We start from the raw sequence: 16,563 nt of genomic DNA, 5'->3' as shown, positions 1-16,563 counted from the left end.
CTGTATGTGCTAAACAACATCCTGGTGATCTCTACCCTTTTCAACCAGATGGTATATATACTCAATAAAGGGACCACATTTAGGTTGTGTGTATGGAGGATTGATTCTGTGTGAAGGTATAGTGGAAGGACAATCTTCTATGATTACAGTTTATACTAGTCTTCTTTGGCATTTTGAGAATGGGAAAAACATCCTGATGGTGACAAAAACAAAACAAAACAAAAACTGTGTAGGAGGAATAAAACTGGGTGAGGAACAGCCAAACTCGGCTAACAAGGTGAGGTTGCTGAAGACAGTTTACTGTCAAAAGTCCTACACCATGGCAAGACTGAGCACAGCAACAAGACACAAGGTAGTTATACTGCATCAGCAAGGTCTCTCCCAGGCAGAAATTTCAAGGCAGACAGGGGTTTCCAGATGTGCTGTCCAAGCTCTTTTGAAGAAGCTCAAAGAAACATGGGCAACACTGAGGACCGTAGACGCAGTGGTCGGCCACGGAAACACTGCAGCAGATGAAAGACGCATCATGCTTACTTCCCTTTGCAATTGGAAGATGTCCAGCAGTGCCATCAGCTCAGAACTGTCAGAAAACAGTGGGACCCTGGTACACCCATCTACTGTCTGGAGAAGTCTGGTCAGAAGTGGCCTTCAGGGAAGACTTGCAGCCAATAAGCCATACCTCCGATGTGGCAACAAGGCCAAGAGACTCAACTGTGCTCTGGACTGATGAGTCAAAATTTGAAATATTTGGCTGTAGCAGAAGGCAATTTGTTCACCAAAGGGCTGGAGATCAAAGGGTGGTACACAAATTAGTGTCTGCAGGCAACAATGAAGCATGGTGGAGGTTCCTTGCAAGTTTGGGGCTGCATTTCTGCAAATGGAGTTGGGGATTTGGTCAGAATGAATGGTCTCCTCAATGCTGAGAAGTACAGGCAGATACTTATCCATCATGCAATACCATCAGGGAGGCATCTGATTGGCCCCAAATTTATTCTGCAGCATGACAACGACCCCAAACATACAGCGACAGTAATTAAGAACTATCTTCAGTGTAGAACAAGGAGTCCTGGAAGTGATGGTATGGCCCCCACAGATCCCTGATCTCAACATCTTTGAGTCTGTCTGGGATTACATGAAGAGAGAGAAGCAACTGAGGATGCCTAAATCCACAGAAGAACTGTGGTTAGTTCTCCAAGATGTTCGGGCCAACCTACCTGCCGAGTTCCTTACAAAAATGTGTGCAAGTGTACCTAGAAGAATTGATGCTGTTTTGAAGGCAAAGGGTGGTCACACCAAATATTGATTTGATGTAGATTTTTCTTCTGTTCACTCACTTTGCATAAAGTATAATTTATTAACATGTCTATATTTGAAAGCATTCTTACTTTACAGCATTTTTTCACACCTGCCTAAAACATTTGCACAGTACAGTATATATCTGTGTTTGTATTTTGAAACCAGAAAAAAAGACGAGAACAAAAAATACATGTTTTCTTCCCTTATTTTCCAGGTTCAAAATGAACACAAGATTGGATCCAAACCAAACGTCCATGGATACACAGAACTGGCTTTTTCAGAATAACTCCCAGGATTATTTCTACCCTCAATACAACACGACCTATGTTGGATTTTATCTGCATCAGCCTCCCGTGGCCGCAGTTTTCATCATCTCTTATCTTCTTATTTTCTTGGTGTGCATGGTGGGGAATGGAGTCGTGTGTTTCATTGTGCTACGGAGTAAACACATGCGCACCGTCACCAATCTGTTTATTCTTAATCTTGCAGTCAGCGATCTGCTAGTTGGCATTTTTTGCATGCCAACAACACTGCTGGATAATATCATTACTGGTAAGTAATAAGAGCAAAACTTTAATATTGTGAAGTACAGAACATATGGTTGGGAAGGAACGTAAAATGCAGTGTTATTGCTTCAGACGGGGATTTGTTTTGGTGTTCCTAAATTGACATTAATCTGAATATTTGTGTTATATAAAATCAAATTAGCAGGACATGAATTGGCTTTAAACACATAATATATATCATGTACTTATGCATCATTGCATACCTAATAAAACTTGGTGCGTGGGTGTGTTTTAAACGTCTTTGCCAATTAATATTCAAAATCAAACAGAAGCAACTCTTTCATACAGAACTAAAACTCAGTTGTTTCACGGAGCTGGTTAGTCAAAGATGTCCACTAACATCACAGACATGGAATGGTTTTCATGCCAAGAAGTCAGGAATTCTCAGTGAAATGCTATTTACATTTCTTCTCTTGAGTAATATGGGCCTTGAAAATGTAATGCCAACCATTATGGTAACTACACATTTTTTAATCCCCCGTTTTGTACTGTATTTTTGCTCTTTCACCAGTTGTAGCCAATACTCAAATGATACTTAATGTTTTAAAATTGACATGCTTAAACATATCCTCCAAGCTTGTGTTATCTGGATGATATGTGTCAGCAGAAGGACAGATAGAGTTACTATTGACACTGTGTAATCCTGTAGTGTCACAGCTGACAGCGGGCAAAGAACGCTCAAGCTGTCTCACCATTTCCGCGTGACAATGTTTAATTATTGCCAAGGTTTTCTCAGTGAGCGGATTTAAAAGCTCCAGTGATAAAAGCCCCACACGAAATAAAGATGAACATTTAAATGTCACCATGTTTCTAATCAATACTTGGAGATTGATTTTTAATTATTGTATACTGCAGTAATTACGTTTTCACTGCCTACTAAATTCAAAATCCATTTCTCATTGCATTGGGAGTGGAATACGATATTGTCCTTGTTATTTCAATTTGTGTTTTAATGAGAAGACAAATAAGCAAAAAAAGGTAAAAAATAATAATAATCATAATTGTTATTTCAAATAGTTATTTTTTGTATCATGGTTACATATGTTTCTAGACTTATGTATGTCATGTGTGCTTAGACCCTGATAGTTGAAATTGTGGATGTTAAGAGGCTTTTTCCTCCCTGCGTGTTGAATGAAAAGCTAATGAAAGCTAAAGGTTTAATTTACTATGTACTATGAACATAGTAACCAGCTTTAACCATATATCAGTGCAAAAAAAAAAATACTTTATGGCCAAAAGACTATAGGTTATGTAACTTCAAAGGGGGATGAAACTAAAACACTCTTTGTACCATAGAAATAACCTTTCAGCGGTAAAAATGGCAAACAATGTAATTTATGTTTCTTCAAACTTATGGTCGGCTGTTTCTACTGAATGAAATGCAGGAGACATGTCTAGATAAGTGTTTTCTAACCAGTGTAGCACTTTGGTTTGCTTTCAGGGGTGAACAAGTTTGCCAAAAATATATTACGTTAAGTAGTTTAGATGATATCAAAGGGTTCAGGAGGGGTGATTGCCAGGAAGGTCCATGTGGGTCCAATAGTATATGTATATCCTATTCAGGTTTTCTTGTTTTTTTGTACGTTTTGTCACAGAAATCCATTCAACACTTTTTTTCTCTTTCTCTTGGTTAATATTACAAGGAAACATCCCTGAAAAAAATAGAGGACAGAATTCAGTGTGTATTACTATGTGGAATTTACATTTAGAGTGCTGGATTCACAAATGGAAAATAGTGCATATATTTCCATATACATTACCAAAATTCACATAACTAGCTTTGTCTTGGGACAATACATTGGTGTTGCTAGAGGCTCCCAGCTCCGAGTGACTGGTTGTATACTTTGGAGGAAAAAATATTATTGGGCTGTTACAGCAGAAAATATAGATGGATGAAAAAAATATTGTGATCACGATATTGCGATTGTTCAAGATAACTTCCATTTTAAGAGCATTTAATAGTATAATCTCTAAAGTCTCTCTAAACCACAATGTAGACTTCCAGTAAGGCTGAAAGAGTGATAAGTGATAATAAATTGCCAAAAGCCTTGACATATTAATCTAAATTCTACCTTCTTAAGTTAAGCCACATTCTCCCACAGGATCTGAGTATATATTATTGGTGTTTGTGTGCAGCACAGTGATATCATCGTGTCATGTGTGGCATAGCATGGGGTTGGAGTCGTAACGGTTTGGGGCCGTGGCCATGATATGCGTTATTAAGTATGCTGTGTAGTTGTATGCTGTGTGGTCAGTCCATGCTTTCCTCTTCATTCCACTTGCCTATATGTAATGGGCTCATTCAGTATACAATGAGCACGTTACAAAGTGACATAACCACTCAGTAAAAGTAGTACAGTGTTAAGACCCGGTCTTTTGGCATAGAGGAATTAGCACTGTACTGAGCTGGAGTCGCTGCGGTTCGGAGCTCGGTGGAGCGCCGGTGGTGCGCGTTTCCAAATCCTGTGCAGGGAGCGCCGACCCACACCGGCTACATATATACCCTCCTTGTGTTTCCCATCAGGTGCTTTGCAGTTGGGCATGTAGCACAGTTGTGTGTGTTCATCAGTGGCTGGCAGGTGTGTGACGTGGAGGTTTCACTGTCATGTTGCAAAACAAAAATGAAAGATGTGGCAACCGTGTGATCCTAAAGTACCTCACTTCATGTCCTACACCCTGTATGCTGTGACACATGAAAAACATATTCAAATCTTGCATGGTATCTAGTACCAGTTAATCTACAATCTAAAAACTATAATCTATTTATACATGGAGAATAACAGAGTAATATGTTTGTGAGGATTGAAAGACAGTTTTTCTACTGTGGTTTATTTGATTATTAGTTGCATAATAACAGTAATTGGCATACACAATACTTAGGGGTTTTGAGTAGGGTTATATACACAGCAGTTATGAAATCTGAACATTTCTAGAAATGAAATCCACTTTGGTAATGAAACATGAAAAATACGTAAACATGAGGGAAGACATAAACAACAAATTCCAGTCATTTATGTATTTATTTCCAAGTTTTAAATAACTAATGTTGTTGATTGTGTCCCAAGTCACAAGTTACCATGTCATGGGGTTATTTTGATTGTTGTATTATTTATTTATTTAATCTAAAATTGTTTCTATTAATACGTATTGCAAATACATGAGCACTACTTGTCATTCTGCCATACAACGCACCTATTTCCAAAACAATGTGTGCTCTTTTTCTACAGGATGGCCATTTGGAAGTCTGGTGTGCAAAATGAGTGGGATGGTTCAAGGAATATCCGTTTCTGCCTCTGTCTTTACTCTAGTTGCAATAGCTGTTGACAGGTAAATTAAAACCAATGTATTTGCTCACCAAAGCACAAGATGTAATAACACAAGGCTTTAAATGAAACGCAAAACTAGATAGCTAGATGACACAAGCACAATTGGACAATAAACACATGCATGTGAACAACAACACTATTTCTAAAATGAAAATGCTCTGTATTTAATAATTATTTATGTCTGTCAGAATGTGTCTTGGTGAGAAGTAATCTTAGGACAAATTGGGCTGTTAAAACTCCTTCCATATTGCTCAAAGTAGTAATAATGTCTTCCTGCATCAGTTCTTCTCCAGTTTGAGAACGAAATTTAACAAAATATGTTGCCATCAAGAACTGTCATTGGGAGATGTTTTTTATGTGGATGGATTGTCATCAGGAAAGACTGTGGCAAGAGACAGGATGTCAGGAAAATGTGAGAACCAACTGTGATGGAAAAAATAGGCCCCACAAATAAAATACACCGGGTGCTAATATTGTTTTCTTCAAAGATAATTCAGCTTCACTTGATACAGTAGGTACAAGGCAATTTTGACATGCTTTCATAACTGAATGATTTAGGAACCAATTGATCATCATGTGTCTGTCCTGATATCACTGATTTTGAATCCCTGAAAATGTACAACTTCTTACTTTCTCCTTATTTTGATTTGCAGGTTTAGATGTATTGTTTACCCTTTCAAGCAGAAACTGACAATATCAACCTCAACCCTGATTATTCTGATTATCTGGGTTCTGGCAATCTCTATCATGTGTCCATCTGGAGTCATGCTACAAGTGACTAAAGCGCAAAATGTGCTAGTACTTTTGGGAGAAGGAAACAAAACGAACCCTTTCTACTGGTGTCGAGAGAATTGGCCAAATCAAGAAATGAGAAAAATCTATACAACGGTGCTGTTCGCTAACATCTACCTTGCTCCTCTTTCCCTGATTGTGATCATGTACGCGAGAATTGGCATCACTCTCTTTAAAACCGCAGTGCCGGTGTGTGGAAAGCCAGGTCATGTGAACCGACAGACCGTTTCAAAGAAGAAACAAAGAGTCATCAAGATGTTACTCATTGTTGCCTTGCTTTTCATTCTCTCCTGGCTGCCCTTGTGGACACTAATGATGCTAAGTGACTACGCAAACCTCAGTGAGTACCAGTTAAGAGTGATCAACATTTACATTTATCCTTTTGCACACTGGCTGGCTTTCTTTAACAGCAGTGTCAACCCTATCATTTATGGTTTCTTCAATGAAAATTTTCGAAGAGGATTTCAGGCAGCATTCAAGTTCCAGCTGTGTGCTGCGGAAACACAGCACAGAGAGACCTACTCACACCGGGTGCAAGGGAATGCGGTGTTGCCCACAGGCATCCAGTTAACTAATGATCCTCTCTCCAGAAACAGTGACAGCATGGATACCCACATCTCCAAAAGGAATAACAATCAGAACGAGCAGGACTTGGTAATGGAAGACCTTGAAAAGGTATCGAATGGCAATGGAATTCAATGAGATCTGATCTAAAAGAGGACGTTTGCCTTAATTTCCAAAAGAATTATGAAAAACATCGATTTTATTTATTTGCACACATTGTTTTACACTGATATCTGTTTTTGATACATTTCTTAATTCAGTTAGACTTGAGGTTGCACCAGTGATGTAGAACACAACAAATATGATAGTGATCAACAGTTGTTCTGTTACCATAACCTTTTGACATTATATATGCATGTGTTTGTGCATGGGTATACATGTATGTTTGTGTGTTCATGCTTTTTAACTGTTATGAATACTGCAATTTGATACGGTATTATTTGCTTTTAGCATACTGAGTAACAGAGCAGTTACTATATTTTCACTTACAACGAAAAGGATAATAATGAGGCCAAAAGTCTCCAAGATGTTGCTGGTATAGCAGCAAGATACAGGGGAGATGGAAAGGTGTTGATGGAAACTAGATAAGCATCAGAGGATAATGCATGGAGCTTTGTTGTATATTTTAACACCTGACGACAAGACTCAATAATGTCGAAATGTCCAAATCTGGGACTGACCTGTATTGTTTCAGCACCTGGGTAATTTGCACAATATTATAAATAATTGCCCCCCAACACACACTTCAGAGGATAAAAAAAGAGGTTTATTATGTTGTATATTATACCAACTAGTTTCCAGCAATGTGAATGTTTTTTATTTTATTATTATTTGTTTGTTTGTTTTCACATTTTACTATTTAAGACTAAATGGCATGGCTTGATATGAATATGACTAAATGTTGGGCTGTCAAGTGTCATTAAAGTACGTACATCATTTAATGTTCATTTACTTCATGTGTATGACTGTATTTTTGTGCTGCAAGCTCATAATTATGTCCCTGTATCTATTTCTGATGTATCAAGAGTTTCCTAGTGGCTCATTCATTGTCTCATATCTAAGTGAAATTGCTGTGTTTTCAGAGGTTTCGAGGACATTGACAAAAAGCACTAGTAATTCTAATTGAAATGTTTTTTATTTTTATTTCCATCTAATATTTATTGGACCTTACTTCACTGTTCCAATGCGTTCTTTGTGTTTATAATGACCACAGAATTATTGAAACAGGGTATCTGTGAACTCTCTCTGGCATTTGACAGCATACAATATTTATTTGCAGGTTTGTTTGGGCATAAAATCATAAATATGGAACATCATATACATATGATAGCCATATGCTTCATAATGTTTACTAGTACTGGACATGCTTTTGGCTAATAGGTGTTTTCACAAATTGAAATGAAACAAATTTAAGGGGGGAAATGCTTAAAAAAATAAATAATATAAAACGTTTTCTTCCTTTTTTCCTTCAATGTTTTTGTTCCCGTTTGTCTTCATGTAAGGTATCATTTTATTTTGTGGAATTTCCTTTCCTATGGATTTGTCAAAATCGTTCTTATTTTCCTTTAAATATGCGCCTAGTTATCTATTGTCATCTGCACTAATATTGCAAATTGCATACCCACAAAAGGCAGAAACATTTTAATTTGTATATGAAAAATATGTTTTGGTTGTTTATTTGTTGTCAAAATCTCTCATTTCATTATACCCGTTTGTCATTATACTGAACCAAAGGTGGTGACTGATTAAGAAAATCAATCATCATTAAGAATGTCATGATTAAGGGCTAGACCAAATCAAAATTTGACCCACCTGCGAATCACAAATTACGAAGTTGTACCCTGTCAAGCTTTGATTTATAAACTAATATAAAGTGTCTTCTATAAACAAATTAACCCAGGATAGGGTACAGAATTGTACTGTGCAATTTGCAGGTCGGTCAACATTTTGTATTGTTCTAGCCCTAAATGAACATTTATTTGTTACTGTTTTAATTGCATTTCTATGGCTGTTTATTATAATTTCTGAAACTTTTCATTTTGCATTTCAACAATTACTTCTAAATTTAAATCTTCTAATCAATTACAGATTGGCAAATAGTTCTTAAAAAATGCACTTAACACCTATAGCACAAGGAAATACAATTATAATGATGATGATTATTATTATTATTAGTAGTAGTAGTAGTAGTAGTAGTAGTAGTAGTAGTAGTAGTAGTAGCAGTAGTATTTGAGTTGCAAATACTCCATTAACACGAATTGACAAGATCTGTGAATCTTCAATATAAGAAACTCGAACTCAGATTAAATACCACAATTGATCCAATACAAGAGGCACAATTTTCCGATGTGTTACTTGATAGTGATCTATGGTTTTCCACAGATTTGTGGCATGTACTGAAAACCTTTGACAAAGAAAGGTGTTAGTTATTTGCTGCTATAGGTTTTTCATGTTAACTAATGTCTGCTTGATTCCCTGTTTTCTTCAGGTTTTAAGTTGTTTGTATTATTACTCGTTTTACTATTATATATATATATATATATATATATATATATATATATATATATATAATAAGAATGCCCTATCTTGCCAAGTGAGAATACTACTACTATTATTATTATTATTATTATTATTATTATTATTATTATTATTATTATTATTATTATTATAATCTGGCCCATTGACATGTTAAGTTAAGCAATTTGTAAAATTCTGAATTGAGACATTTGGTACTGGCATGCTGTTAATACCCTGGACTGACATTGTGAACTTCACCAATTCCTCGGGATCCATCTGTCAGTGGGTTACTGCAGGTTCAACTGAAGGACACTATGGGGAAAATACATAAACAAGTGCAATCCGCTTATTGCAACACAATATGTTGTGGTCTTTTCCCATGTGTTCTGGAAAACACAATACGTTAGATTAACAATATTACAATTTAAGAGCTAAAACATCTAGAACATTGCAATTATTAAGATCAATCAAAAGTCAAATTGTGTATCGCGTATTGTACATTCAAATTTCACATTTTTTAAATCTGTCTAGAGAAGTGTTTTCTTTCCTAGAAAAAACACAAAAACAGCATTTGCCATCTTGATCTCCATTTGTTGTGTAATCTGTGCTGTGTACATTTTAAAACATTTTTGCTTTATTTGAATGTTCATTTGTGAAAATAAAGAGGCTTTTTTATTTTTCACTGCATTTATAGAAGTATCACTTGCATATCAGTTTACATATTGTGGACATGGAAGATACATGATGCCTGGGGATCTGCATAATTAAATGTAGAGCTGGGATACACAGATTAAACATAGTGGATTAAGTGATGTGTTGTTTCCGTCTGTCTTGGCAGGTTATTTACGACCTGTGAGAAGACGAGAAGAAAATGAAGCCAGATTCAAGGAAGAGATTCCTTGCCAGTCATTCCCACAGTTAAGGTCACTACACTGCATTAATTAGTGCAAGAAGTACATCTTAAAACACAGGGATCTAATGGTGGTCGTGCTAAATCAGTCCATATAAAGCTTATTAAGTCTGCTTGATTTCTTTTTTTCTTTTCTTTTTCAAATAATTACTCAACATTTGATGTACACTTTGTTTGTTCTGTTCAGATTATTTTTATTTATCAGTCCCAAGAAATAAATAAAAATGAACCAATTATTCAGAAAACAGAAACAAAACATTTAAGGAATGAAATCAAGGTTGTATTACAATTTTTAAATTATTGTTATTATTATTATTAATAATAATAATAATAATAATAATAATAATAATAATAATCAAGCAGCTTTATAAAAATGAATGGATAAACATGACATAGAACCAATTAATTTGATGCAGATTATTGAATACTAATTAATTTTGCTGTCATCCACAGGGCAGTTATGTTTAAATTTTAAATGATGATTGTTACTGTAAAAGTGATTTATGGCTGATGTGACAGAAAACTGAAGCAATATAATATTCAAGCTATGATTAACACTAATCCACCAGTTTTAATAGTTACAATCCTGTTCTTGTAGTTATTGGGATTAACTACTTCCTCTGACTTGTTTTAACATCCTTTTCATACTGATTACTGTATATAAATGTTATTTAATTAAAGTACAGTACTGCATCCCAGCTACAGCATTAATCCCACGCCCCCATTATATCCACCTGATAATTATTTATTGTGTAATACTCTTGCACCTCTAACAAGAACACTTTTTAAAAGTCAAGTCTGCAATTTTTTTTATCCCTGGTTAAACAATAAAGTAAAGTCATTGAGTGCTTTCAGAGTTATTTAAGGCCATTCAAGTAGGAGATGTGCTTTACACTTAACTTTTTTTATATCAAATATAAAAAAATAAACCATAACCAATCTCTCTGTCTCTCTCTCTCTCTCTCTCTCTCTCTCTCTATATATATATATATATATATATATATACAAAGTTTATGGAATGGAATTTGACCAATGGGAATCTTGCTGACCTCATTAGGGGGGAATTCCCCAACAGCAGATCTAGTTGACCAAAATGTCATACATTTTATATTGCTAGGGTGAATGAAAAAATGTCTCCCTACGTTAATCACAACTTCACCCCCGTTTCTGTACATCACTACATTATGTTGTATGCACCTGGAAGTTTGATTGCAATTGATGAATTTGGAACACAAATGTCAACTGAATGTTAAATAACATTCTAATATCACAGGCAAATACTTAATTTACATATTGTAATTTAAGAAATTATTGGATGGAATAGAAGGTGGAAGGTCACATTAAGTCCTGCCATTAAAAAAATAGCACCCCCTTAAACAGTGGAACTGTCTAATTTGTATTCATATCTTCATATCAATATCAGCATGACCATCTAAATTATGGCTGCAGATAGATATAGATGTCTTTGTGTCTGCTCCATTTTATGTTGGTGAAAAGGTTCCTAAATATGTTCAACTTCTGTACATAAATACTTTGTTTTTCTAAGACATTCTGTTCCCCTAGTTTTCAGTGTGTATTCTGTTTATTGTCATTTTAAACCTAAAAGGTAAATGCTACTCATAAGGTCATGTGATGCTTTCCTGCTTTTTGAAATACTGCTATTTGTTTGTGCCCATGTGTAGCATGTAACGGTACAGCTGTGACATTGCTAATAACATGCATTTCCATTGCGCCATCTGTATGTCGTGACCATCTGTCTCTAATGACGTGCTTCGGATTTAGACCTTACAATGGTCCCCTTACTGCAGAATACACAATTCTGTATCACAGTGCCAGTGTCCAAATAAAGCTATTATCTCTTCTTAAATATTACAAGCTCTCAAAACCTGTCAAACACAAAAACAGAAAGTCAAGATTGTTTGCCTGTTAGCAGTGTGAATTCTATTGAGCATGTTGGATTATCCTCAGCTGAATCCTGCAAAGCCATTACACAGGTGTCGCTCGGCCTACTTGTTTGCAAGGATGCAATTCCACAGTTTAGGTTTGTGTATCTCCACTATACAATGTTGTATGTTGCTGCCTTGTACAGGACAAAGTATGCTAACACTTTACAATAACGGGCACCCATTCTAAATATATGAATCCCACAGGAATAACATGAATGCCTCATGCACTTCCACTGGGGTCTGATGTTGATCACATCTATAAGCCCTGACCCCAAACCTATTCTGTAACCCTATCCCTAACCCTGACCCTCAGCTTGTTACATATGTGATCAACACCAGAACTCAGAAGTGCAGTCATGAGTTATTCTTGCAGTATCCATACATAAATAAATTAAGAATTGTAGCCCATTAATGTAAAGTGTATCCATAATTTCATTTAATAATGTTTTTTTTCACATGGTCTGTGTGAAAAAAAAGATACAACCAAATTTAAACCTCACACAACATTGGCAGAACGAAACATGTTAGTTGGGTATGCAGTACAACATGTCAGGGTGTCTGTGTGTGTTCAATTCGTGGGTGAAGCTAATCTGTAACTTGACTATTATGTCAATAATTGGCTAATTTATATTAATGTCAGGTCTTGGTTGTAACTAAGAAATGCATGAGTCAGGTTTTGACATAATTACAGTCATTTAAAACTGGAAAAAAGTAGCCCAGATTTCTACCCCTGAATGTGAAGTTGTTTGCAATAGGGCTCTCATGTGGGGCTCTTTTGTCAGACCCTACTGTGAATCTGATGTTTAGCTGTTATATAAGCAAGGCAGTTTAACAACTCTCCTGTAATGATGAATTGGCAAGACAACAAAAACAGGTCAATAACTTGTGCATGGCCATGTGTTAAGCATGCAGTATAGTTAAACAGAGAAAAGGTAAAGAAAAAGAATAATCATTATGCTGAAGACTATCTAGTTCTATTTAATACTGGTTATTGTATGAATTATTTCCCAAATGTACACAGAAAATAGCATGAACATTTATTTCAGAAAACAGAAAATAAAAACATGAATTATTATGTTTTCTGTCACTTAAAAAACAAATCTGGACATAGTATAATAACAATAACCACAGTACAAAAAAATGGTATTGAGTTGTAATCAAAATTCTACGTATGTGTTGTTTAACTCAATGCCCCATTTCAATATTATTTTCTTTTTCATTCATCATTCACATATTCTTCTAGTTTTTAACTTAAAGTCTGTCTTCAGTTGGGAAGTGAGGATAACTCTATTTTCCATGTTTATTCTTTATAGGGAGGCTTACACTTATTAATACAACCATTACCAACCTAAATAGTAATATTATAATCATACTATAATAATAATAATAATAATAATAATAATAATAATAATAATAATAATAATAATGACTTTATATGCCTTTTGCCACACTCTGGAAAATTGTGTGAAAAGGCCTGCAGGCAAATGTGAAGATGAATGATTGACTGAATTTACCAATGTGATCAAATATTACCTTTATGACATTTACCAAGGAATCTATGCATATGTAGCCACAGTGGAGTAGCTTTTACTCTTAATATGTGTTCAGAGCATGAATTAAAATAATGCTTCATATCCCCATTGTACTTGCATCTTATTTTCTCAGATTTTAATGTGTTATGGTTTGAATGGCCTTTATGAAAGATTTAGGTTGTTTGGGAAGAAACCTGCCTTTGTTTAAAACATAATATAATGAACCCCAGTTTGCAAAACAAAAAAAAAGAAACAAAATTAAGAACTTGAGTTACACATATTATGAATGTACTATAAAACAACAATGTTAATTTTAAAACAGTGTAGACCTTGTATATTTGTTTATCTTTTTATTTACTTGCACAAAAAATAACAATTGAAATTAATGAATTAATGCTTAGCTTCTTTGCAGCAGTTAAAATAAACGTTTTAAAATAATGTTATGGGTATCAGTATGAAATCTGCATTACACTGGGATGTTTGTATATACCATAATTATTATGTATGTATTTGTTCAAGTGTTCATTTATTTATTTGTGCTGCCTATACTATAATCAATATCTGTTTGTATATCATGACAAAGTAAATACAAGTGTCAAACTTAATGATAAATTCATAATTAATGTGCCTAAATTGAAATACACTGATCTTGTTTCAAGTGCTATTTATAACATACAAACTATTGAATATCATATCAGATGTGTTTTGTTCTTGTTTTTGCATGACCATGAATGTAAGTGAAAGTCATTTAAAATAGATTAAACTTTCAAGAGATTTCATTGAAACAAGGGTGTTTTTCTCAAACCTGGATATTTATTTGATCGAATAAGTGAATAGACTGACGCAAATAAATTATATTTGTGAAGGGCTGCAACCACATAGTGCCTTAACTTTCTATTTGAATCACCTCAACTTTTAGAGGATATATGTGTGCAATCACTAAAAACAAAGATACAAATAACAAAACATTTTAATTGTATGATTGGTCTTTTAAAATGGCTGTGCTGTTGTTGTTGTTTTTTTTTTTTTTGTGGGACAAAAGCTGAATGCCAGAATGTGTCAGTATTTCTCAGTATTAATTTGCAATGTTTATCAACATGACATATGTAAAAAACTAGAATAGTTGTTGCAACACTTGGTATTCCCAAAAGTATTTGACTGGATTAAACCAAGCTTTTTACCCCCTACTGATAGTAAACTACAAATATGTACATTATAGCCATTATGTTTATGAGTAAAATCTCACATAGTTCAGGTTTGTAATTTCCCTTTAAAAGAGTGCTCCTAATCTCAGCTCGTTACCTGTATAAAAGACACCTGGGAGCCAGAAATCTTGCTGATTGATAGGGGATCAAATACTTATTTCCCTCATTAACATGCAAATCAATTTATAACTTTTTTGAAATGCGTTTTTCTGGATTTTTTGGTTGTTATTCTGTCTCTCACTGTTAAACTACACCTACCATTAAAATTATAGACTGATCATTTCTTTGTCAGTGAGCAAACGTACAAAATCAGCAGGGGATCAAATACTTTTTTCCCTCACTGTATATATATTTATATATATATATATATATATATAATCTCAACATAGATGTTCTTCGATTAACAAAACATACAGAGTTGTTTCCACAATGATGAATAGTGATGAGTAGAATAGCCTTTGTCTTGTAGTTACATAGCTGAAGATCAGTTTGTGAGATAAACCTGCTCGTAATGTAAGACTTTTGATTGAAGACCAGCTGTATGTTATTGAGGTTTTAGGCTATAAAATGCAAGAGACAAATCTAATATGAGATCTAATCAATCTGACCTTCACAATTTTAAACAAATTGAGCACCATGAGTAGCAAGAAATCAAAATCTATAAGCTTTCTCACGCACTATGAAGTAGAATCCTGTATACTTAATGCATTCCTCGTTCTCTTTTATAGTACTGCCACTGCCATGAGTTCTGTTGAACATGAAATGTTCAGAATTATTAAGTGCCACAATCATTTACAACTCCTCAAAACAGAAAGCATGGCATGTGTTTTCCAGTGTCAACTGGTTCACAGTCCTTGTTCTCTACAATTTAGTTTTTAGGTTGATCAATTCTATCAGTTAGCAGCCTTTTAGCAGGTTATGTAACAAAACATGTGTCAGGCATCGTGCATACATTGTGTTTCAGACAAATTCCAGAGCATTTATGAAGACTACAGTGTTCCAGGGCTACAATAACTTGTGTGAAGCTGCCACACAATTGGCTACAATTGGTCCGCAATTGGTCTCTGTCAATGAATCAACTTTCATATTTTAAAAAGGTTTTCAGTCAGAGAAATATGTGATTTTATCAAATATGTCTGTGGTTTACAATACATTTTAAATTGAAACATTGCTTTTTTTTATTGTAGCTACACGTATCTTGTTTTCCTGTATTCTCAAAAGCTAACTGCCTTAGTTTGACATTCGCAATATTGTCAACTACTGTGTTACAAGAAAGCATGGCATCCTATTTGTAATGTTTGAATATGGAGATACTAATTTCAGTAACATACTCAAGGGCAATCATTGGGGGGGCTTGACCTATTGTGTAAAAAAAGTTCTGTATTGTGTATTGTATGAGTCAATGTGAAATAAATTAATATTTGGTGTACTACATTCTCTGCATTACATGAACAGCCTAATTGTATTTTGGTTACTTTCTCAATATGTATATTGTAGTTAAGCAAATCATCCATAAGTAATGCATCTGCTTATACCACTGTGTACATTGTGTCATGTATGTATTTAATTTATTTACACTTAAATAAAGCAGAGGAAATAATGTCTGTACAATCCACATTTTGTGAAAATATTAAAGATAAAATAAAAGATATGTTGCAAAAAAAAAGTCTCATTATTAATTTGTACCAGTGTTGATGTAGTGTTGATTTTTTGTTTTTGTTTTAATTCAGCACTAGTAGGTGTTAATGTAGTTACGAGGCAATATGTCCCTTGGTAATGAGATTGGGGTCAGGATGATCAAAAGCAACTGTGAGTTCCAAAATATATCTTTGTGTGTGTGTGTGTGGATTTTACACTCTATTTTAATTCAACTTTGTGAAATAAAATAGTTTATTTAGAGTGGTATTGA

The 16,563-nt window shown here is 34.6% G+C and overlaps 1 protein-coding gene across 1 annotated transcript in view; it reads left to right on the top strand.

The window, feature by feature from the left end:
- The window catches only part of npffr2a (neuropeptide FF receptor 2a), a 30,262-nt gene extending 21,254 nt beyond the window's left edge, over positions 1-9,008 (top strand). The window contains exons 2-4 of the mRNA XM_066710629.1: positions 1,511-1,848; positions 5,090-5,189; positions 5,842-9,008. Of these exons, the coding sequence (XP_066566726.1) occupies positions 1,518-1,848; positions 5,090-5,189; positions 5,842-6,682 (1,272 nt within the window). The 5' untranslated portion in view covers positions 1,511-1,517 and the 3' untranslated portion in view covers positions 6,683-9,008. The remainder of the gene's footprint in view (positions 1-1,510; positions 1,849-5,089; positions 5,190-5,841) is intronic.
- Positions 9,009-16,563: the final 7,555 nt, after the last annotated feature.

This window comes from Amia ocellicauda, chromosome 8 (assembly GCF_036373705.1).
Source record: "Amia ocellicauda isolate fAmiCal2 chromosome 8, fAmiCal2.hap1, whole genome shotgun sequence".
In the NCBI taxonomy this organism is placed as follows: Eukaryota; Metazoa; Chordata; class Actinopteri; order Amiiformes; family Amiidae; genus Amia; species Amia ocellicauda.
The sequence above is the reverse complement of the archived record's forward strand: the minus strand, read 5'-3'. Positions and strand labels throughout refer to the sequence as shown.